The 26,292-nt window shown below is 38.0% G+C and overlaps 1 protein-coding gene across 6 annotated transcripts; it reads right to left on the reverse strand.

Moving 5' to 3' along the window:
* Nucleotides 1–26,089, reverse strand: LOC110498670 (annexin A2-A). Of its 6 annotated transcripts, XM_090223338.1 has the most exons (14): nt 25,347–25,365; nt 25,157–25,176; nt 23,776–23,836; nt 23,564–23,657; nt 19,670–19,764; nt 18,146–18,259; nt 17,861–17,951; nt 17,689–17,768; nt 17,265–17,324; nt 13,600–13,693; nt 13,323–13,418; nt 4,915–4,973; nt 3,089–3,211; nt 1–970 (listed from the first exon to the last, which is right to left on the reverse strand). In XM_090223338.1, the coding sequence occupies exons 3-14, from the start codon at nt 23,824–23,826 to the stop codon at nt 911–913; spliced, it is 1,017 nt and encodes a 338-aa protein (XP_090079464.1). In that variant the 5' UTR covers nt 23,827–23,836; nt 25,157–25,176; nt 25,347–25,365; the 3' UTR covers nt 1–910. The 6 variants fall into 6 exon arrangements, with proteins under 6 accessions (XP_090079464.1, XP_090079462.1, XP_090079465.1 ...); XM_090223336.1 differs by lacking the exons at nt 25,157–25,176; nt 25,347–25,365 and adding an exon at nt 25,563–26,089; XM_090223339.1 differs by lacking the exons at nt 25,157–25,176; nt 25,347–25,365 and adding an exon at nt 25,490–25,510.
* Nucleotides 26,090–26,292: the final 203 nt, after the last annotated feature.

The raw sequence follows: 26,292 nt of genomic DNA on the forward strand, positions 1-26,292 counted from the left end.
TTTTATCTGATTTCCACAGGAATCAATTGTGATTTATTATGAATTCGCCGGAGTTTACAGATACATAAACACAAATATACTGTATGGCTACGGTCGTCTTTTGGCTCGCAATTTTAACACAGAGCACAAGCATATAGCTACTGTCGTCTATTGGGTCACAATTATGAACCAACATTTTCTAGACAAAGTTCCAGTTTTGAAAATGTGATTATTGTCCATAGTGAGGGAGAACTCCTAATAGATTACAATTTTAAACTGACTGACAACATCAAACAATTTGTTTTAATATAATTCACTTAAAAACTTGGTTTTGCATGTCTTGAAAAATTACCCCCCCCCCCCCCCCCCCCCAAGTATCAAAAGGTTTTTTAAACAGCATTGTGAAGCTCCACTCAACATTCCCATCTGATTTAGAACATATTAGAGCATTAGAGTGATATCAAAGCAACCTCTCATCCATGGAAACAAGGCCAGGATGTGAGGAAGCAGGACTGCATGGTATTGCTCTAGCGCCCTCTAGTGGCGATATAAGGACAGACCAAGCGTCGACAATTACCATTCTAAATGTCTGACTTTACTCGGGGAAAAATGTCCTAAAGACAACAGCTCTGTAATATGGTAAAATAAAATAAAAATAAGAAAGGAAACTATTTAACAAAAAATGATTTAATTTCATAAAAAAAACATTGCATAAAAACCATTTACTATCAATTCTTGCGTTGGATATCTCATATTTCACAGAAAGGTGATGCAATCTGAGTAATGATGACTCTAATGCTGCTGGGTGTTGTGGATAGAGGCACCAGTTCTCAATGTCTGTGTCACTAGACCGAATCAAAATAGGAACAAGGCATTGGTATCCCAAAAAAAAAGCTTCTGGGACAAGGTGACAGTTGGTGCCAGTTGGACTTTAGTCGTCTCCTCCACACAGACTCAGCAGGACCTTCTGATAGTCTCCTTTAGTGTGCTCCTGATAGGGGACAGAAAATAAAGGGGTTGAGACCCTTCGGTCCGCTAGGAGCTACAAGGAGGAAGGCAAGTTCAGTCAAGACACTCAGTTTGTCATGAAACAGGACCGAGCAGGCAGTGGTTTAGAATTCTACGAGATGTTACACTGTGTTAGCTTGCCGTCACATCTAGAATTCTACGAGATGTTACACTGTGTTAGCATTCCGTCACATCTAGAATTCTACGAGATGTTACACTGTGTTAGCATTCCGTCACATCTAGAATTCTACGAGATGTTACACTGTGTTAGCATTCCGTCACATCTAGAATTCTACGAGATGTTACACTGTGTTAGCATTCCGTCACATCTAGAATTCTACGAGATGTTACACTGTGTTAGCATTCCGTCACATCTAGAATTCTCCGAGATGTTACACTGTGTTAGCATTCCGTCACATCTAGAATTCTACGAGATGTTACACTGTGTTAGCATTCCGTCACATCTAGAATTCTACGAGATGTTACACTGTGTTAGATTTCCGTCACATCTAGAAGTCTACGAGATGTTACACTGTGTTAGCATTCCGTCACATCTAGAATTCTACGAGATGTTACACTGTGTTAGCATTCCGTCACATCTAGAATTCTACGAGATGTTACACTGTGTTAGCATTCCGTCACATCTAGAAGTCTACGAGATGTTACACTGTGTTAGCATTCCGTCACATCTAGAATTCTACGAGATGTTACACTGTGTTAGCATTCCGTCACATCTAGAATTCTACGAGATGTTACACTGTGTTAGCATTCCGTCACATCTAGAATTCTACGAGATGTTACACTGTGTTAGCATTCCGTCACATCTAGAAGTCTACGAGATGTTACACTGTGTTAGCATTCCGTCACATCTAGAAGTCTACGAGATGTTACACTGTGTTAGACTGTGTTACAGTGTGTTAGCATTCCGTCACATCCCAATAAGAAACATAGCACTGTTGTAAGGCATGTCGGAGTCTGGGGCTGAGAGAGAGAGAGAGAGAGACAGAGAGAGAGAGGGAGAGAGAGAGAGAGAGAGAGAGAGAGGGGAGAGAGAGAGAGAGAGGGAGAGAGAGAGAGAGACAGAGAGAGAGAGAGAGAGAGAGAGAGAGAGGGGAGAGAGAGAGAGAGAATGCGAGAGAGAGAGACAGAGAGAGACAGAGAGAGACAGAGACAGAGAGACAGAGAGAAAGACACAGAGAGAGACAGAGAGAGAGAGAGACAGAGAGAGAGACAGAGACAGAGAGACAGAGAGAGACAGAGACAGAGAGACAGAGAGAGAGAGAGAGAGAGAGAGAGAGAGAGAGAGAGAGAGAGAGACAGAGAGAGAGAGAGAGAGAGAGACAGAGAGAGAGAGCGAGAGAGAGAGAATGCGAGAGAGAGAGACAGAGAGAGAGAGACAGAGAGAGAGAGAGACAGAGAGAGAGAGAGAGAGAGAGAGAGAGAGAGAGAGAGAGGGGAGAGAGAGAGAGAGAGAATGCGAGAGAGAGAGACAGAGAGAGACAGAGAGAGACAGAGACAGAGAGACAGAGAGACAGACACAGAGAGAGAGAGAGAGAGAGAGAGAGAGAGAGAGAGAGAGAGAGAGAGAGAGAGAGAGACAGAGAGAGAGACAGAGATACAGAGACAGAGAGAGACAGAGAGAGAGAGAGAGAGAGAGAGAGAGAGAGAGAGAGAGAGAGAGAGAGACAGAGATACAGAGACAGAGAGAGACAGAGAGAGACAGAGAGAGAGAGAGAGAGACAGAGAGAGACAGAGAGAGAGAGAGACATAGAGAGAGACAGAGAGAGAGAGAGAGAGAGAGAGACAGAGATACAGAGACAGAGAGAGACAGAGAGAGAGAGAGACAGAGAGAGAGACAGAGAGAGAGAGAGAGACAGAGAGAGAGAGAGAGACAGAGAGAGAGACAGAGAGAGAGAGAGAGACAGAGAGAGAGAGAGAGACAGAGAGAGAGAGAGAGAGAGAGAGAGAGACAGAGAGAGAGACAGAGAGAGAGACAGAGAGAGAGAGAGAGACAGAGAGAGAGACAGACAGAGAGAGACAGAGAGAGAGACAGACAGAGAGAGACAGAGAGAGAAAAAACAGAAAAAAGAAGAGTCCTCACAGCGATGGTCTGGTACAAGGACTTCTGGTTCAGTTTCTTAAACTCTGTCCTGATCTTCATGAGGTCCACCTCACAGCGAGACACGACGATCCTGGTCACCACCTTCTCCTTGGCACTTTTACCCTGCAGATGATGTCAACATCACATGGTGTTATTTATCAGGACAGGAATTCATGTCCTACAAGCCTGCCGTTGCTGATTGAATAGAGAGTCCTTGGTGACGGTTTGTGTTTGTTGATGTTTTTACTGAAGAAAGCGTGGATGACGCAACCCCTTGTTTAATCAACTCATGAACGTCTCATACATAATTACTGTGGGATGTTTCTCCCACGAGATTATCTTTGATTCATAATTCAAATCTTCTAAAGGGGGTTGGGGTTGAAGGGAGTTGAAGGGGGTTGGGGTTGAAGGGGGTTGGGGTTGAAGGGAGTTGAAGGGGGTTGGGGTTGAAGGGGGTTGAAGGGTGTTGGGGTTGAAGGGGGTTGAAGGGTGTTGGGGTTGAAGGGGGTTGAAGGGTGTTGGGGTTGAAGGGGCTTGAAGGGGGTTGGGGTTGAAGGGGGTTGAAGGGGGTTGGGGTTGAAGGGGGTGGAGGGGGTTGGGGTTGAAGGGGATTGAAGGGGGTTGGGGTTGAAGGGGGTTCAAGGGGGTTGAATGGTGTTGGGGTTGAAGGGGGTTGAAGGGGGTTGGGGTTGAAGGGGGTTGAAGGGGGTTGGGGTTGAAGGGGGTTGAAGGGTGTTGGGGTTGAAGGGGGTTCAAGGGGGTTGAATGGTGTTGGGGTTGGGGTTGAAGGGGGTTGAAGGGGGTTGGGGTTGAAGGGGATTGAAGGGTGTTGGGGTTCAAGGGGGTTCAAGGGGGTTGAATGGTGTTGGGGTTGAAGGGGGGTGAAGGGTGTTGGGGTTGAAGGGGGTTGAAGGGGGTTGGGGTTGAAGGGGGTTGAAGGGGGTTGGGGTTGAAGGGGGTTGAAGGGGGTTGAAGGGAGTTGAAGGGGGTTGGGGTTGAAGGGGGTTGAAGGGTGTTGGGGTTGAAGGGGGTTCAAGGGGGTTGAATGGTGTTGGGGTTGAAGGGGGTTGAAGGGGGTTGGGATTGAAGGGGGTTGAAGGGGGTTGGGGTTGAAGGGGGTTGAAGGGTGTTGGGGTTGAAGGGGGTTCAAGGGGGTTGAATGGTGTTGGGGTTGAAGGGGGTTGGGGTTGAAGGGGGTTGAAGGGGGTTGGGGTTGAAGGGGATTGAAGGGTGTTGGGGTTCAAGGGGGTTCAAGGGGGTTGAATGGTGTTGGGGTTGAAGGGGGTTGAAGGGTGTTGGGGTTGAAGGGGGTTGAAGGGGGTTGGGGTTGAAGGGGGTTGAAGGGGGTTGGGGTTGAAGGGGGTTGAAGGGGGTTGAAGGGAGTTGAAGGGGGTTGGGGTTGAAGGGGGTTGAAGGGTGTTGGGGTTGAAGGGGGTTCAAGGGGGTTGAATGGTGTTGGGGTTGAAGGGGGTTGAAGGGTGTTGGGGTTGAAGGGGGTTGAAGGGGGTTGAAGGGAGTTGAAGGGGGTTGGGGTTGAAGGGGGTTGAAGGGTGTTGGGGTTGAAGGGGGTTCAAGGGGGTTGAATGGTGTTGGGGTTGAAGGGGATTGAAGGGTGTTGGGGTTGAAGGGGGTTGAAGGGTGTTGGGGTTGAAGGGGATTGAAGGGGGTTGGGGTTGAAGGGGGTTGAAGGGGAGTGAATGGTGTTGGGGTTGAAAGGGTTTGTACCAAATGTACAAATAACAATGAGTTCATTCTTTGTTTCTGATGAGGTCTTGTAGTTCACCATCGTACTCAGTCACACGACAAGAGGTTAACAGATTAATTACCTTCATGGCTTCGCTCAGTCTGTTAGCAAAGTACTGTTGTTTGTTCTCAAAGCACTCCACTGCAAAAACAAAGCAGAAAAGAGAACAGATTGAAATCACCTCAACTTTGTTTCTGATATCCTCTCTGGATCTGTCACTTCCTGTTGTTCTTTCTAAAGGGTTCCTGGTAAGGAGGCTGCCTGCAGTGTATAGGCACAGATCCACAGTTTGTTTCTTAAGGGCACAACATCCCTTGAAATCAAATGTTGTTTTCTTCAAACAACTTGCAATTACTGTTAATAAGGAATGAATCGACCGAGGGCCCATCTGGTACAAATAGGAGGGAAGGAGAGGAGGCAAGGTGGAGAGGAGTAGAGAACCCCCCCCCCTCCCCCTTCCACACTTCTTTCCTCTCACTGCCAGTTGTAATACGGTTCATAGACAACCTGACGGCGGAGAGAGACCAACAGAGAGAAAGGGAGAGAGACAGAGACACAGAGAGAGGGAAAGGGAGAGAGACACAGAGAGAGAAATGGAGAGAGACACAGAGACACAGAGAGAGGGAAAGGGAGAGAGACACAGAGAGAGAAAGGGAGAGAGACACAGAGAGAGGGAAGGGAGAGAGACACAGAGAGAGAAAGGGAGAGAGACAGAGACACACAGAGAAACATAGATACACAGGAGACACAGAGAGAGAGAGAAAGGGAGAGAGAGAGAGACACACAGAGAGAGAGAAAGGGAGAGAGATAGAGACACACAGAGAAACATAGATACACAGGAGACACACAGAGAGAGAAAAAGGGAGAGAGAGAGAGACACACAGAGAAACATAGATACACAGGAGACACACAGAGAGAGAAAAAGGGAGAGAGAGAGAGAGACACACAGAGAGAGAGAAAGGGAGAGAGACAGAGACACACATAGAAACATGGATACACAGGAGACACACAGAGAGAGAAAAAGGGAGAGAGAGAGAGAGACACACAGAGAGAGAGAAAGGGAGAGAGACAGAGACACACATAGAAACATAGATACACAGGAGACACACAGAGAGAGAAAAAGGGAGAGAGAGAGAGACACACAGAGAGAGAGAAAGGGAGAGAGAGAGAGACACAGAGAGACACAGAGAGAGAGAGAGTAACGCATAAACGGCGGAAGTGGAGTCTTGAGTGACACAGACATTCTGGCATGGAGACGGGAGCCTCATACATTATCAATGGACAGGTAATGTTATGCTGAAGAGATTAAACGGATAGATCATTCTGGAACTAGACAGAGAGGAATTGATTGGCTTTGTAGGAGTGTGTCAGAAACAATGGAGATGTTTAGAAGTTAATGTAGAGGTAAGAGTATCTAATGTAGTAGTAAGAGGAGCTAGAGTCTCTAATATAGAGGTAAGAGTATCTAATGTAGAGGTAAGAGTATCTAATGCAGTAGTTAGAGGAGCTAATGTAGTGGTAAGAGTATCTAATGTAGAGGTAAGAGTATAGAATGTAGTGGTAAGAGTCTCTAATGTAGAGGTAAGAGGAGCTAGAGGAGCAAATGTAGAGGTAAGAGAATCTAATGTAGAGGTAAGAGTATCTAATGTAGAGGTAAGAGGAGCTAGAGGAGCTAATGTAGTGGTAAGAGTATCTAATGTAGAGGTAAGAGTATCTAATGTAGTAGTCAGAGGAACTAATGTAGTGGTAAGAGGAGCTAGAGTCTCTAATATAGAGGTAAGAGTATCAAATGTAGAGGTAAGAGTATCTAATGCAGTAGTTAGAGGAGCTAATGTAGTGGTAAGAGTATCTAATGTAGAGGTAAGAGTATATAATGTAGTGGTAAGAGTCTCTAATGTAGAGGTAAGAGGAGCTAGAGGAGCAAATGTAGAGGTAAGAGAATCTAATGTAGAGGTAAGAGTATCTAATGTAGAGGTAAGAGGAGCTAGAGGAGCTAATGTAGTGGTAAGAGGAGCTAATGTAGAGATAAGAGTATCTAATGTAGTGTTAAGAATATCTAAAGTATTGGTAAGAGTATCTAATGTAGAGGTAAGAGGAGCTAGAGGAGCTAATGTAGTGGTAAGAGGAGCTAATGTAGAGGTAAGAGTATCTAATGTAGAGGTAAGAGTATCTAATGTAGAGGTAAGAGTATCTAATGTAGTGGTAAGAGTCTCTAATGTAGAGGTAAGAGGAGCTAGAGGAGCAAATGTAGAGGTAAGAGAATCTAATGTAGAGGTAAGAGTATCTAATGTAGAGGTAAGAGGAGCTAGAGGAGCTAATGTAGTGGTAAGAGGAGCTAATGTAGTGGTAAGAGTATCTAATGTAGAGGTAAGAGAATCTAATGTAGAGGTAAGAGTATCTAATGTAGAGGTAAGAGGAGCTAGAGGAGCTAATGTAGTGGTAAGAGGAGCTAGAGGAGCTAATGTAGTGGTAAGAGGAGCTAATGTAGAGGTAAGAGTATCTAATGTAGAGGTAAGAGTATCTAATGTAGTGCTAAGAGTATCTAATGTAGAGGTAAGAGTATCTAATGTAGAGGTAAGAGTATCTAATGTAGAGGTAAGAGTATCTAATGTATTGGTAAGAGGAGCTAATGTAGTGCTAAGAGTATCTAATGTAGTAGTAAGAGGAGCTAATGTAGTGGTAAGAGTATCTAATGTAGAGGTAAGAGTATCTAATATAGAGGTAAGAGTATCTAATGTAGAGGTAAGAGGAGCTAGAGGAGCTAATGTAGTGGTAAGAGTATCTAATGTAGAGGTAAGAGTATCTAATATAGAGGTAAGAGTATCTAATGTAGAGGTAAGAGGAGCTAGAGGAGCTAATGTAGAGGTAAGAGTATCTAATGTAGAGGTAAGAGGAGCTAGAGGAGCTAATGTAGTGGTAAGAGTATCTAATGTAGTAGTAAGAGGAGCTAATGTAGAGGTAAGAGTATCTAATGTAGTAGTAAGAGTATCTAATGTAGAGGTAAGAGGAGCTAATGTAGAGGTAAGAGTATCTAATGTAGTAGTAAGAGTATCTAATGTAGAGGTAAGAGTATCTAATGTAGAGGTAAGAGTATCTAATGTATTGGTAAGAGTATCTAATGTAGAGGTAAGAGTATCTAATGTATTGGTAAGAGTATCTAATGTAGAGGTAAGAGTATCTAATGTAGTGGTAAGAGTATCTAATGTATTGGTAAGAGTATCTAATGTAGAGGTAAGAGTATCTAATGTAGAGGTAAGAATATCTAATGTAGTGGTAAGAGTATCTAATGTAGAGGTAAGAGCTTCTAATGTAGAGGTAAGAGTATCTAATGTAGAGGTAAGAGTATCTAATGTATTGGTAAGAGGAGCTAATGTAGTGGTAAGAGTATCTAATGTAGAGGTAAGAGTATCTAATATAGAGGTAAGAGTATCTAATGTAGAGGTAAGAGGAGCTAGAGGAGCTAATGTAGTGGTAAGAGTATCTAATGTAGTAGTAAGAGGAGCTAATGTAGAGGTAAGAGTATCTAATGTAGTAGTAAGAGTATCTAATGTAGAGGTAAGAGGAGCTAATGTAGAGGTAAGAGTATCTAATGTAGTAGTAAGAGTATCTAATGTAGAGGTAAGAGTATCTAATGTAGAGGTAAGAGTATCTAATGTATTGGTAAGAGTATCTAATGTAGAGGTAAGAGTATCTAATGTATTGGTAAGAGTATCTAATGTAGAGGTAAGAGTATCTAATGTAGTGGTAAGAGTATCTAATGTATTGGTAAGAGTATCTAATGTAGAGGTAAGAGTATCTAATGTAGAGGTAAGAATATCTAATGTAGTGGTAAGAGTATCTAATGTAGAGGTAAGAGTTTCTAATGTAGAGGTAAGAGTATCTAATGTAGAGGTAAGAGTATCTAATGTAGAGGTAAGAGGAGCTAGAGGAGCTAATGTAGAGGTAAGAGTATCTAATGTAGAGGTAAGAGTATCTAATGTAGAGGTAAGAGGAGCTAGAGTATCTAATGTAGAGGTAAGAGTATCTAATGTAGAGGTAAGAGGAGTTAGAGGAGCTAATGTAGAGGTAAGAGTATCTAATGTAGAGGTAAGAGGAGCTAGAGGAGCTAATGTAGAGGTAAGAGTATCTAATGTAGTGGTGAAGAGGTGACTCTGGGATGCTGGCCTTCAAGGCAGAGTTGCAAAGAAAAATCTAAATCTCAGACTGGCCAATAAAAATAAAAGATTAGATGGGCAAAAGAACACAGACACTGGACAGAGGAACTCTGCCTAGAAGGCCAGCATCCCGGATTCTCCTCTTCACTGTTGACGTTGAGACCGGTATTTTGCGGGTACTATTTAATGAAGAGGTCAGTTGAGGACTTGTGAGATGTCTGTTTCTCAAACGTGGCACTCTAATGTCCCTGTGTATATATATTATAGAATACATGTTCTATGTTATAGATATAGATGTATATATTATAGAATACATGTTCTATGTTATAGATATAGATGTACATATTATAGAATACAGGTTCTATGATAAAAATATAGATGTATATAATATAGAATACAGGTTCTATGATAAAAATATAGATGTATATAATATAGAATACAGGTTATATGTTATAGATATAGATGTATACAATATAGAATACAGGTTCTATGATACAGATGTATATATTATAGATGTATCTATTATATATTATAGAATACAGGTTCTATGATAAAGATATAGATGTATATAATATAGAATACAGGTTATATGTTATAGATATAGATGTATATATTATAGAATACAGGTTATATGATACAGATGTATATATTATAGAATGTGGGGAATATGGTATAGATGTATATATTATAGATGTAGCTATTATATATTATAGAATACAGGTTCTATGATACAGATGTATATATTATAGATGTAGCTATTATATATTATAGAATACAGGTTCTATGATACAGATGTATATATTATAGATGTAGCTATTATATATTATAGAATACAGGTTCTATGATACAGATGTATATATTATAGAATACAGGTTCTATGATACAGATGTATATATTATAGATGTATCTATTATAGATGTATATATTATAGATGTATATATTATATAATATAGAATACAGGTTATATGTTATAGATATAGATGTATATAATATAGAATACAGGTTCTATGATACAGATGTATATATTATAGATGTATCTATTATATATTATAGAATACAGGTTCTATGATACAGATGTATATATTATAGAATACAGGTTCTATGATACAGATGTATATATTATAGATGTATCTATTATAGATGTATCTATTATATATTATAGAATACAGGTTCTATGATAAAGATATAGATGTATATAATATAGAATACAGGTTATATGTTATAGATATAGATGTATATAATATAGAATACAGGTTCTATGATACAGATGTATATATTATAGATGTATCTATTATATATTATAGAATACAGGTTCTATGATACAGATGTATATATTATAGATGTATATATTATAGAATACAGGTTCTATGATACAGATGTATATATTATAGATGTATCTATTATATATTATAGAATACAGGTTCTATGATACAGATGTATATATTATAGATGTATATATTATAGATGTATCTATTATATATTATAGAATACAGGTTCTATGATACAGATGTATATATTATAGATGTAGCTATTATATATTATAGAATACAGGTTCTATGATACAGATGTATATATTATAGATGTATATATTATAGATGTATATATTATATATTATAGAATACAGGTTCTATGATAAAGATATAGATGTATATAATATAGAATACAGGTTATATGTTATAGATATAGATGTATATAATATAGAATACAGGTTCTATGATACAGATGTATATATTATAGATGTATCTATTATATATTATAGAATACAGGTTCTATGATACAGATGTATATATTATAGAATGTGGGGAATATGGTATAGATGTATATATTGTAGATGTATATATTATATATTATAGAATACAGGTTCTATGATACAGATGTATATATTATAGAATACAGGTTCTATGATACAGATGTATATATTATAGATGTATCTATTATAGATGTATCTATTATATATTATAGAATACAGGTTCTATGATAAAGATATAGATGTATATAATATAGAATACAGGTTATATGTTATAGATATAGATGTATATAATATAGAATACAGGTTCTATGATACAGATGTATATATTATAGATGTATCTATTATATATTATAGAATACAGGTTCTATGATACAGATGTATATATTATAGATGTATCTATTATATATTATAGAATACAGGTTCTATGATACAGATGTATATATTATAGATGTATATATTATAGATGTATCTATTATATATTATAGAATACAGGTTCTATGATACAGATGTATATATTATAGATGTATATATTATAGAATACAGGTTCTATGATACAGATGTATATATTATAGATGTATATATTATAGATGTATATATTATATATTATAGAATACAGGTTCTATGATAAAGATATAGATGTATATAATATAGAATACAGGTTATATGTTATAGATATAGATGTATATAATATAGAATACAGGTTCTATGATACAGATGTATATATTATAGATGTATCTATTATATATTATAGAATACAGGTTCTATGATACAGATGTATATATTATAGATGTATCTATTATAGAATACAGGTTCTATGATACAGATGTATATATTATAGATGTAGCTATTATATATTATAGAATACAGGTTCTATGATACAGATGTATATATTATAGATGTAGCTATTATATATTATAGAATACAGGTTCTATGATACAGATGTATATATTATAGATGTATATATTATAGATGTAGCTATTATATATTATAGAATACAGGTTCTATGATACAGATGTATATATTATAGATGTAGCTATTATATATTATAGAATACAGGTTCTATGATACAGATGTATATATTATAGATGTATATATTATAGAATACAGGTTCTATGATAAAGATATAGATGTATATAATATAGAATACAGGTTATATGTTATAGATATAGATGTATATAATATAGAATACAGGTTCTATGATACAGATGTATATATTATAGATGTAGCTATTATATATTATAGAATACAGGTTCTATGATAAAGATATAGATGTATATAATATAGAATACAGGTTATATGTTATAGATATAGATGTATATAATATAGAATACAGGTTCTATGATACAGATGTATATATTATAGATGTATATATTATATATTATAGTATACAGGTTCTATGATACAGATGTATATATTATAGATGTATATATTATAGATGTAGCTATTATATATTATAGAATACAGGTTCTATGATAAAGATATAGATGTATATAATATAGAATACAGGTTATATGTTATAGATATAGATGTATATATTATAGAATACAGGTTCTATGATACAGATGTATATATTATAGATGTATCTATTATATATTATAGAATACAGGTTCTATGATAAAGATATAGATGTATATAATATAGAATACAGGTTATATGTTATAGATATAGATGTATATAATATAGAATACAGCTTCTATGATACAGATGTATATATTATAGATGTATCTATTATATATTATAGAATACAGGTTCTATGATACAGATGTATATATTATAGATGTATCTATTATATATTATAGAATACAGGTTCTATGATACAGATGTATATATTATAGATGTATATATTATAGATGTATCTATTATATATTATAGAATACAGGTTCTATGATACAGATGTATATATTATAGATGTATATATTATAGATGTATCTATTATATATTATAGAATACAGGTTCTATGATAAAGATATAGATGTATATAATATAGAATACAGGTTATATGTTATAGATATAGATGTATATAATATAGAATACAGGTTCTATGATACAGATGTATATATTATAGATGTAGCTATTATATATTATAGTATACAGGTTCTATGATACAGATGTATATATTATAGATGTAGCTATTATAGATGTATCTATTATATATTATAGAATACAGGTTCTATGATACAGATGTATATATTATAGATGTATATATTATAGATGTATCTATTATATATTATAGAATACAGGTTCTATGATAAAGATATAGATGTATATAATATAGAATACAGGTTATATGTTATAGATATAGATGTATATAATATAGAATACAGGTTCTATGATACAGATGTATATATTATAGATGTAGCTATTATATATTATAGAATACAGGTTCTATGATACAGATGTATATAATATAGAATACAGGTTCTATGATACAGATGTATATATTATAGATGTAGCTATTATATATTATAGAATACAGGTTCTATGATACAGATGTATATATTATAGATGTATCTATTATAGAATACAGGTTCTATGATACAGATGTATATATTATAGAATGTAGATATATGATATGTAGAATGTTACCCAGTGTCAGGAAGGACTTCTCCAGGTCTCCCTTCACCTCCTTCCTGATGCTCTCCTGCATGTCGTATGGACTGTAGCTCTTGTACCTGTCAAACACTGGAACAGACACAGCCAACATTTGGTCATCTTTCTGAAGAGTCACCGGGTTGATAGATAGAAACATCTACGTTCTTTATGTCTAAAAATGTCTGGTTGTCGCCATCTTGACTTTGAGTTTTAGTATTTTGTCCAAACGATCCTGTGAGCATGAAGAGGCCCCTCGTTACAGAGTCGGTACCTTTCTGTAGGTGGGGGACACTTCTCTCTGACATGATGGTGATCCATGTGGCCACGTCAGTCCCCTTCCTCTTCACTCCTGCCTCATACAGAGCCTACAGACACAGGAGAGGAACATCAACAAGTACCCCTAACTAATCTACAGAGACAGGAGAGGACCATCAACACAGCTGTACACTACATCTAACTAATCTACAGAGACAAAAAACACTCCACTGATTGGTTCTGGTACGGTGTTTTACTGTCAGTATCAAGGCTTTAGTGTTTGGTTCTGGTACAGTGTTTAACTGTCAGTATCAATGCTTTAGTGTTTGGTTCTGGTACGGTGTTTTAGTGTCAGTATCAATGCTTTAGTGTTTGGTTCTGGTATGGTGTTTTAGTGTCAGTATCAATGCTTTAGTGTTTAGTTCTGGTACGGTGTTTTACTGTCAGTATCAATGCTTTAGTGTTTAGTTCTGGTACAGTGTTTTAGTGTCAGTATCAATGCTTTAGTGTTTGGTTCTGGTACGGTGTTTTACTGTCAGTATCAATGCTTTAGTGTTTGGTTCTGGTACAGTGTTTTACTGTCAGTATCAATGCTTTAGTGTTTGGTTCTGGTATGGTGTTTAACTGTCAGTATCAATGCTTTAGTGTTTGGTTCTGGTACAGTGTTTTAGTGTCAGTATCAATGCTTTAGTGTTTGGTTCTGGTACAGTGTTTAACTGTCAGTATCAATGCTTTAGTGTTTGGTTCTGGTACGGTGTTTTACTGTCAGTATCAATGCTTTAGTGTTTGGTTCTGGTACAGTGTTTAACTGTCAGTATCAATGCTTTAGTGTTTGGTTCTGGTACAGTGTTTTAGTGTCAGTATCAATGCTTTAGTGTTTGGTTCTGGTACAGTGTTTAACTGTCAGTATCAATGCTTTAGTGTTTGGTTCTGGTACAGTGTTTTACTGTCAGTATCAATGCTTTAGTGTTTGGTTCTGGTATGGTGTTTAACTGTCAGTATCAATGCTTTAGTGTTTGGTTCTGGTACAGTGTTTTAGTGTCAGTATCAATGCTTTAGTGTTTGGTTCTGGTACAGTGTTTAACTGTCAGTATCAATGCTTTAGTGTTTGGTTCTGGTACGGTGTTTTACTGTCAGTATCAATGCTTTAGTGTTTGGTTCTGGTACAGTGTTTAACTGTCAGTATCAATGCTTTAGTGTTTGGTTCTGGTACAGTGTTTTACTGTCAGTATCAATGCTTTAGTGTTTGGTTCTGGTACAGTGTTTTAGTGTCAGTATCAATGCTTTAGTGTTTGGTTCTGGTACAGTGTTTTACTGTCAGTATCAATGCTTTAGTGTTTGGTTCTGGTACAGTGTTTTAGTGTCAGTATCAATGCTTTAGTGTTTGGTTCTGGTACGGTGTTTTACTGTCAGTATCAATGCTTTAGTGTTTGGTTCTGGTACAGTGTTTTAGTGTCAGTATCAATGCTTTAGTGTTTGGTTCTGGTACAGTGTTTTACTGTCAGTATCAATGCTTTAGTGTTTGGTTCTGGTACGGTGTTTTAGTGTCAGTATCAAGGCTTTAGTGTTTGGTTCTGGTACAGTGTTTTACTGTCAGTATCAATGCTTTAGTGTTTGGTTCTGGTACAGTGTTTTAGTGTCAGTATCAATGCTTTAGTGTTTAGTTCTGGTACAGTGCTTTACTGTCAGTATCAATGCTTTAGTGTTTGGTTCTGGTACAGTGTTTTACTGTCAGTATCAATGCTTTAGTGTTTGGTTCTGGTACGGTGTTTTACTGTCAGTATCAATGCTTTAGTGTTTGGTTCTGGTACAGTGTTTTACTGTCAGTATCAATGCTTTAGTGTTTGGTTCTGGTACGGTGTTTTACTGTCAGTATCAATGCTTTAGTGTTTGGTTCTGGTATGGTGTTTAACTGTCAGTATCAATGCTTTAGTGTTTGGTTCTGGTACAGTGTTTTACTGTCAGTATCAAGGCTTTAGTGTTTGGTTCTGGTACAGTGTTTTACTGTCAGTATCAATGCTTTAGTGTTTGGTTCTGGTACGGTGTTTTAGTGTCAGTATCAAGGCTTTAGTGTTTGGTTCTGGTATGGTGTTTTACTGTCAGTATCAATGCTTTAGTGTTTGGTTCTGGTACAGTGTTTTAGTGTCAGTATCAATGCTTTAGTGTTTGGTTCTGGTACAGTGTTTTAGTGTCAGTATCAATGCTTTAGTGTTTGGTTCTGGTACAGTGTTTTAGTGTCAGTATCAATGCTTTAGTGTTTGGTTCTGGTACAGTGTTTTACTGTCAGTATCAATGCTTTAGTGTTTGGTTCTGGTACAGTGTTTTACTGTCCGTATCAATGCTTTAGTGTTTGGTTCTGGTATGGTGTTTTACTGTCAGTATCAATGCTTTAGTGTTTGGTTCTGGTACAGTGTTTTACTGTCAGTATCAATGCTTTAGTGTTTGGTTCTGGTACAGTGTTTTACTGTCAGTATCAATGCTTTAGTGTTTGGTTCTGGTACAGTGTTTTACTGTCAGTATCAATGCTTTAGTGTTTGGTTCTGGTACAGTGTTTTAGTGTCAGTATCAATGCTTTAGTGTTTGGTTCTGGTACGGTGTTTTACTGTCAGTATCAATGCTTTAGTGTTTGGTTCTGGTACAGTGTTTTACTGTCAGTATCAATGCTTTAGTGTTTGGTTCTGGTACGGTGTTTTACTGTCAGTATCAAGGCTTTAGTGTTTGGTTCTGGTACAGTGTTTTAGTGTCAGTATCAATGCTTTAGTGTTTGGTTCTGGTACAGTGTTTTAGTGTCAGTATCAATGCTTTAGTGTTTGGTTCTGGTACGGTGTTTTACTGTCAGTATCAATGCTTTAGTGTTTGGTTCTGGTACAGTGTTTTACTGTCAGTATCAATGCTTTAGTGTTTGGTTCTGGTACAGTGTTTTACTGTCAGTATCAATGCTTTAGTGTTTGGTTCTGGTACGGTGTTTTACTGTCAGTATCAATGCTTTAGTGTTTGGTTCTGGTACAGTGTTTTACTGTCAGTATCAATGCTTTAGTGTTTGGTTCTGGTATGGTGTTTAACTGTCAGTATCAATGCTTTAGTGTTTGGTTCTGGTACAGTGTTTTACTGTCAGTATCAATGCTTTAGTGTTTGGTTCTGGTACAGTGTTTTACTGTCAGTATCAATGCTTTAGTGTTTGGTTCTGGTACGGTGTTTTACTGTCAGTATCAATGCTTTAGTGTTTGGTTCTGGTACAGTGTTTTACTGTCAGTATCAATGCTTTAGTGTTTGGTTCTGGTATGGTGTTTAACTGTCAGTATCAATGCTTTAGTGTTTGGTTCTGGTACAGTGTTTTACTGTCAGTATCAATGCTTTAGTGTTTGGTTCTGGTACAGTGTTTTAGTGTCAGTATCAATGCTTTAGTGTTTGGTTCTGGTACAGTGTTTTAGTGTCAGTATCAATGCTTTAGTGTTTGGTTCTGGTACGGTGTTTTAGTGTCAGTATCAATGCTTTAGTGTTTGGTTCTGGTACAGTGTTTTACTGTCAGTATCAATGCTTTAGTGTTTGGTTCTGGTACAGTGTTCTAGTGTCAGTATCAATGCTTTAGTGTTTGGTTCTGGTACAGTGTTCTAGTGTCAGTATCAATGCTTTAGTGTTTGGTTCTGGTACGGTGTTTTACTGTCCATATATTTGTCTTACTCTGGCATCCTGGTCGATCTTCTCGTAGTCAACAATATTTGAGGGCTCATCTCTCTTTGCCTATTGAATGACATAGAATACAATGGAGAACATATGGTCAACTGATCCAATGATGTCTGTTTACGGGCACAGAAGAAAGGTACGATGTGGTTGACAAGGTGTAGTAACGTAAAATGGCCATAGAATACAATGGAGAACACAGTTTTACACCAATATTCAGACAAGACTCCTTCGTATCCAAATCATTATTAATAAAGCTATTGGTCGGTCAATCTTAGGAAGCTCGACATTGTAAAGCCGTTGTATGATCCTACCTGTACCAGGGCCAACAGCAGACTCCTCCGTATCCAAATCATTATTAATAAAGCCAGTGGATGGTCAATCTTAGGAAGCTCGACATTGTAAAGTCGTTGTATGATCCTACCTGTACCAGGGCCAACAGCAGACTCCTGAAGTCTCCCGATGTGTCTCCAGCCACGTCCTTCTCCAGCTCCTTCTTAAACACTGTGGATATAGAAAAGTATTTAAAAAAACCACACAATCCTTACGTTTTCAATCTGATCTCAATCCTAATTCTAGATGTTTCTCCTACTTACACTCCTTGTAGACGCGTTTGATTTCCACCAGTTCTTCAGCGCTGCGGGAACAGACCATCTCTATCAGAGTCTCCTCATCGGTCCCCAGACCCTGGAGGGAAGAGAACAGTGGTTTTAACAGCAGTATGATGAGTACAGACCCTGGAGAGAACAGTGGTTTTAACAGCAGTATGAATAGCAAGTCTGTATCTAGGCCACACATCCATCAGACCAGGAGAGGGCAGCAGTGACTGTGATCTGTGTCGTTTAGGCTTCATGTAGGAAAGATTGCGGCCTCCTCCTTACCTTGATGGATCCTTTGATCTCAGAGGCGTCGTACTGAGCTGTACTCTTCATCAGTCCCAGAATTACAGCCTCCAGAGACCCAGACAGAGCCCCCTTCAGAGCTGTGATCATATCCTACAGGAGAGACATACTGAGATGATAGACCGTCCCATTGTAAAATACACAGAGATGATAGACTGTCCCACTGTAAAATACACAGAGATGATAGACCGTCCCGCTGTAAAATACACAGAGATGATAGTCCGTCCCACTGTAAATTACACAGAGATGATAGACCGTCCCACTGTAAAATACACAGAGATGATAGACCGTCCCACTGTAAAATACACAGAGGTGATAGTTCCATCCCACTGTAAAATACACAGAGATGATAGACTGTCCCACTGTAAAATACACAGAGATGATAGACCGTCCCACTGTAAAATACACAGAGATGATCGACCTTCCCACTGTAAAATATACAGAGATGATAGACCTTCCCACTGTAAAATACACAGAGATGATAGACCTTCCCACTGTAAAATACACAGAGATGATAGACCGTCCCACTGTAAAATACACAGAGATGATAGTCCGTCCCACTGTAAAATACACAGAGATGATAGACCTTCCCACTGTAAAATACACAGAGATGATAGACCTTCCCACTGTAAAATACACAGAGATGATAGACCGTCCCACTGTAAAATACACAGAGATGATAGACTGTCCCACTGTAAAATACACAGAGATGATAGACCGTCCCACTGTAAAATACACAGAGATGATCGACCTTCCCACTGTAAAATATACAGAGATGATAGACCTTCCCACTGTAAAATACACAGAGATGATAGACCTTCCCACTGTAAAATACACAGAGATGATAGACCGTCCCACTGTAAAATACACAGAGATGATAGTCCGTCCCACTGTAAAATACACAGAGATGATAGTCCGTCCCACTGTAAAATACACAGAGATGATAGACCGTCCCACTGTAAAATACACAGAGATGATAGACCGTCCCACTGTAAAATACACAGAGATGATAGACCGTCCCACTGTAAAATACACAGAGATGATAGTTCCGTCCCACTGTAAAATACACAGAGATGATAGACCGACCCACTATAAAATATACAGAGATGATAGACCGTCCCACTGTAAAATATACAGAGATGATAGACCGTCCCACTGTAAAATACACAGAGATGATAGTTCCATCCCACTGTAAAATACACAGAGATGATAGACCGTCCCACTGTAAAATACACAGAGATGATAGACCGTCCCACTGTAAAATACACAGAGATGATAGTTCCGTCCCACTGTAAAATACACAGAGATGATAGACCGTCCCACTGTAAAATACACAGAGATGATAGTCCGTCCCACTGTAAAATACACAGAGATGATAGACCGCCCTACTGTAAAATATGTCGAAATGAGGATGGATTATCTTGATGTCCACATTAGCGGCAGTTGCTTTATGAAAAAGCATCTTGTTGAACAAAAAAACAATCTCTATTTCACCGCCTTCACCTTCTTGGATCTCTTCTCATACTCGAAGGCGATCTCTCTCCTCTGGGAGTAGCTCCGTCTGGTCAGGATGTCAATGATGGTCAGCTCATCCACACCTGGGGAACATGGGAAATATTACAGAGGTGTGAATAACATACATTTATGTTAATTAGTTGACAGCTGGGGAACATGGGAAATATTACAGAGGTGTGATTAACATACATTTATGTTAATTGATTAACAGCTGGGGAACATGGGAAATATTCAATTTTACATACAACAGCCACACTAGCTTTGAGTATATAGAGGAGTAGGTACAGATATATTATAGCATGAGTGTATAGAGTAGGTACAGACAGATATATTATAGTATGAGTATATAGAGTAGGTACAGACAGATATATTATAGTATGAGTATATAGAGTAGGTACAGACAGATATATTATAGCATGAGTATATAGAGTAGGTACAGACAGATATATTATAGCATGAGTATATAGAGTAGGTACAGACAGATATATTATAGTATGAGTATATAGAGTAGGTACAGACATATATATTATAGTATGAGTATATAGAGTAGATATATTATAGTATGAGTATATAGAGTAGGTACAGACAGATATATTATAGTATGAGTATATAGAGTAGGTATTGACAGATATATTATAGTATGAGTATATAGAGTAGGTATATTATAGTATGAGTATATAGAGTAGGTACAGACAGATATATTATAGTATGAGTATATAGAGTAGATATATTATAGTATGAGTATATAGAGTAGGTACAGACAGATATATTATAGCATGAGTATATAGAGTAGGTACAGACAGATATATTATAGCATGAGTATATAGAGTAGGTACAGACAGATATATTATAGTATGAGTATATAGAGTAGGTACAGACATATATATTATAGTATGAGTATATAGAGTAGATATATTATAGTATGAGTATATAGAGTAGGTACAGACAGATATATTATAGTATGAGTATATAGAGTAGGTACAGACAGATATATTATAGTATGAGTATATAGAGTAGGTACAGACAGATATATTATAGTATGAGTATATAGAGTAGGTACAGACATATATATTATAGTATGAGTATATAGAGTAGATATAATATAGTATGAGTATATAGAGTAGGTACAGACAGATATATTATAGTATGAGTATATAGAGTAGGTATATTATAGTATGAGTATATAGAGTAGGTACAGACAGATATATTATAGTATGAGTATAGAGGAGTAGGTACAGACAGATATATTATAGTATGAGTATAGAGGAGTAGGTACAGACAGATATATTATAGAATGAGTATATAGAGTAGGTATTGACAGATATATTATAGTATGAGTATATAGAGTAGGTACAGACAGATATATTATAGTATGAGTATATAGAGTAGGTACAGACAGATATATTATAGCATGAGTATATAGAGTAGGTACAGACAGATATATTATAGTATGAGTATATAGAGTAGGTACAGACAGATATATTATAGTATGAGTATATAGAGTAGGTACAGACAGATATATTATAGCATGAGTATATAGAGTAGGTACAGACAGATATATTATAGTATGAGTATATAGAGTAGGTATATTATAGTATGAGTATATAGAGTAGGTACAGACAGATATATTATAGTATGAGTATATAGAGTAGGTATTGACAGATATATTATAGTATGAGTATATAGAGTAGGTACAGACAGATATATTATAGAATGAGTATATAGAGTAGATATATTATAGTATGAGTATATAGAGTAGGTACAGACAGATATATTATAGCATGAGTATATAGAGTAGATATATTATAGTATGAGTATATAGAGTAGGTATTGACAGATATATTATAGTATGAGTATATAGAGTAGATATATTATAGTATGAGTATATAGAGTAGGTACAGACAGATATATTATAGTATGAGTATATAGAGTAGGTACAGACAGATATATTATAGTATGAGTATATAGAGTAGGTACAGACAGATATATTATAGTATGAGTATATAGAGTAGGTACAGACATATATATTATAGTATGAGTATATAGAGTAGATATATTATAGTATGAGTATATAGAGTAGGTACAGACAGATATATTATAGTATGAGTATATAGAGTAGGTACAGACAGATATATTATAGCATGAGTATATAGAGTAGGTACAGACAGATATATTATAGTATGAGTATATAGAGTAGGTATATTATAGTATGAGTATATAGAGTAGGTACAGACAGATATATTATAGTATGAGTATAGAGGAGTAGGTACAGACAGATATATTATAGTATGAGTATAGAGGAGTAGGTACAGACAGATATATTATAGAATGAGTATATAGAGTAGGTATTGACAGATATATTATAGTATGAGTATATAGAGTAGGTACAGACAGATATATTATAGTATGAGTATATAGAGTAGGTACAGACAGATATATTATAGCATGAGTATATAGAGTAGGTACAGACAGATATATTATAGTATGAGTATATAGAGTAGGTATATTATAGTATGAGTATATAGAGTAGGTACAGACAGATATATTATAGTATGAGTATATAGAGTAGGTACAGACAGATATATTATAGTATGAGTATATAGAGTAGGTACAGACAGATATATTATAGTATGAGTATATAGAGTAGGTACAGACAGATATATTATAGTATGAGTATATAGAGTAGGTATATTATAGTATGAGTATATAGAGTAGGTACAGACAGATATATTATAGTATGAGTATATAGAGTAGGTACAGACAGATATATTATAGTATGAGTATATAGAGTAGGTACAGACAGATATATTATAGTATGAGTATATAGAGTAGGTATTGACAGATATATTATAGTATGAGTATATAGAGTAGATATATTATAGTATGAGTATATAGAGTAGATATATTATAGTATGAGTATATAGAGTAGGTACAGACAGATATATTATAGTATGAAGTAAATGTCTGATATATCACATGAAAACGTTTTTGATGAGATTGACACTGATAATAATAAGATGAAATGCCAAAACAGCAACAGTCACATTTCCTTCATGTATCACTGTATCAAGGCATCGATTCGGTACAGTATACACTGTTGGTGGAAAAACCCAGCCAGTCAGGGCTTTCATTGGGTACAGGGGGGGCTGCAGTGAGTTAGCAGTGGTTGGTTTGTGGCAGACCGACAGGCCTGGAAAGCCAAGGCGTTGTCAGACAGAAAATCCCTGTATACTCTGTGGGGTTTAGGGAAGCTATGTTGGGAACACAGGCAGGAAAGTGACTCAAGCAGCGCTGTGCTCACGGAGATGTTTCCATGGAGATGTTTCCATGGAGATGTTTCCATTCATATAAATACAAACCAGTGTCAAGAATCAGGATTACGTTTTTTTCTCTAAATCGCCGGAATTTAACAACGATTGATGAAAATGGTGTGAAAAGACAATGGTTTCACAGGCATAGACAACAAGGATGGCAATAGATACTATGGAAATACAATGTTACTGAGATGAAATATGGTCAACTGATCCAATGATGTCTGTTTACGGGCACGGCACCACAGAAGAAAGGTGCGATGTGGTTGGCAAGATGTAGTAACGTGAAACGGCCAGCAGACGGCGCTAAATCGCGAGATGCATACAGCAACATAATGAGAGGCAGCGCATTACTGTTACCAGCTCATACTGAGTTCTGTTTATATAGTAACCACTCTAGATAAAAACTGAATTACTATGATATTATGACACTTATATTAGTGCAAATACAATGTGACAGATATATTAATGCACCCATCAAGTTCACAACGTATTTCTAATCCACAAAACATTATGAAGCGATAGACTGTAACTGATGGGACTATGGTAATCCTTGCTGTGATTCTCTCACCCTTGGTTTTGACGGCCGTTTCTATCCTGGCGGCATCTTTAGCTGGATCAAAATCCCTTGCTGTCACCACCGTGGGGAATTTAGGCTCGCTCTCCTGAAGGGGACACAGTTACCAAGTTACCCGTTTACAATCACCTGACAGAGGACAGATTTCATTACAGGTTGACCCCATGACCTTAACGTTGACAGTAGTTCAGCTGTAGTGAACTCACCCCGCCAAAATTCAGCGTGAGCTGGCCCAGGAACTCGGAAACCAACGCCATTGTGAAATCCCTGTAAAAAAAAATAGATACCTTATATTAGGTTAAAAGTATACGATGGGCTGTAAAATTAGCTTCAGGATGTGTCACACCGTCACCGTGGTAACCCAGCTGGAGGCTCCAACGGTCTCATTTACGACGTTAGATACGAAATGAGGTCACTTCCTTAGAGACTAGTACCAGACAGACACATACATAATAAACTCAAAGTTTACAGTAGTGGTCGAGACAACGAATGACAAACGTGTAAACATTTAAACACACAACATGCGATTACCGCCCAAAATCAGGGTTTTAGATGAAAGTCCATCGTCTTTTTCTTGTTAAATTGACAGAAAATCAGTTGGGAGGAGTAGTCCTTTTTTTTTCTCCAACAATGGCAGAGGTCAATAATATTTAATCACCTAGCAACCATGATGACAGAGTTCTTGGAGTGGGAACTAACTTCCCCTCCTCCATGTAAATCACACATCCTGGTCCATTCCACAGGCCCTGCAGTGTTGCATATAGATCCACAGCGTACTGTACTGGTACCTTTAATGAACTCAGAATCTGTCTTGACTCCACAGCTCTATATACACAGACGGTTAATACAGGTCATTGCTCAACTGTACCCCTGAAAATAAGAATATGTTCTTAATTAACTGACTTGCCTAGTTAAATTAAAGGTTCAAAATATATATTGAAATAACATGTTTCAAGCTGAGTGATGAGTCATGAAATATCATATACCCAATTAGATCTACTGTAATGGTAGTTTTACAGGACTAATGACACAGTGGGCTGTGATAAACACGCTGTGTGTGTGTGTGTGTGTGTGTGTGTGTGTGTGTGTGTGTGTGTGTGTGTGTGTGTAACACCAAGGTCGGTACCACCCAGCAGACATTCCACCACAAACTGTTAGAATTCCAGGGGCAAGCCCACTGTGTTGCCGTGCCAACTCATTTACTGTGTGTGTGTACAGTACACACACACTGCATGTTTATTACAGCCCACTGTCTCATTAGTCCTTTAACAATGTTAAACGTTGATTAGGGGTAAATAACAATGTCATCGAAAGCAACTGTCCCAGGATCAGCCGACCGTGTCGAAACAATAGCAGCAGGACAGACTGAACTGACCCCTGATCTGTAAAAGGAAGAATCTACTGCTTCCAATAAGCTGTTCATTCATTTAGTGAGGATCAGACTGGATAGCATTGGAATGGAACGACCGACAGACAGACAGACAGACAGACAGACAGACAGACAGACAGACAGACAGACAGACAGACAGACAGACAGACAGACAGACAGACAGACAGACAGACAGACAGACAGACAGACAGACAGACCTTAGAGAACAGAACAGAACCTAGAGATAGCTGACTTCCCTTAGAGAACAGAACCTAGAGATAGCTGACTTCCCTTAGAGAACAGAACCTAGAGATAGCTGAGTTCCCTTAGAGAACAGGACCTAGAGATAGCTGAGTTCCCTTAGAGAACAGGACCTAGAGATAGCTGAGTTCCCTTAGAGAACAGGGCCTAGAGATAGCAGTAGATTGTTCAGAACCTAGAGATAGCTGACTTCCCTTAGAGAACAGAACCTAGAGATAGCTGAGTTCCCTTAGAGAACAGGGCCTAGAGATAGCAGTAGATTGTTCAGAACCTAGAGATAGCTGACTTACCTTAGAGAACAGAACCTAGAGATAGCTGACTTACCTTAGAGAACAGAACAGAACCTAGAGATAGCTGACTTACCTTAGAGAACAGAACAGAACCTAGAGATAGCAGTAGATTGTTCCCGTTATGAAGCCTGTTCAGGGTGTGGTGCTGGTTAAATACCGCTGGCAGAACACACTGGTATGACTCAAAGCACGGCTCCAACTCCTGCCCCTGAGTCCACACTCCTCCCCTCCAGTCTCTCTGTCTCTCTCCACTCCCTCCCTCTCTCCCCACTTCCACCCTCCCTGCCCCATCTCTCCCTCCCTACTCACCCACCCACTCCCACCCAGTCCCTCCCTACCCCCTCCCTCCCTACTCACCCACCCACCCACTCCCTCCCTACATCTCTCCCTCCCTACTCACCCACCCACTCCCTCCCTACCCCCTCCCTCCATCTCTCTCTCCCTACTCACTCACCCACCCAGTCCCTCCCTACCCCTCCCTCCATCTCTCTCTCCCTACTCACTCACCCACCCACTCCCTCCCTACCCCCTCCCTCCATCTCTCCCTCCCTACTCACCCACTCCCTCCCTCCTTCCCCCACATCTCTCCCTCTCTCCTCTGTTCTAACCTTACAGAGCACGGCTCCAACTCCTACCTTCAGGGCTGACCCCCCTGTTCTGATACTCCTCCCTCTCTCTTTTCCCCTCTCTCTAATCCCTCCACCCTAGCCCTACCCAGGGTTAGTGGGCCTCTGCCGCAGAGCAGAGCAGAGCCCGGAGGAAGCAAACAGACTGGGGAGAAAGTGGCCAAACGGAGAACATCG

This window comes from Oncorhynchus mykiss, chromosome 26 (assembly GCF_057628025.1).
Source record: "Oncorhynchus mykiss isolate SJ-2025 chromosome 26, ASM5762802v1, whole genome shotgun sequence".
Classification (NCBI taxonomy): domain Eukaryota; kingdom Metazoa; phylum Chordata; class Actinopteri; order Salmoniformes; family Salmonidae; genus Oncorhynchus; species Oncorhynchus mykiss.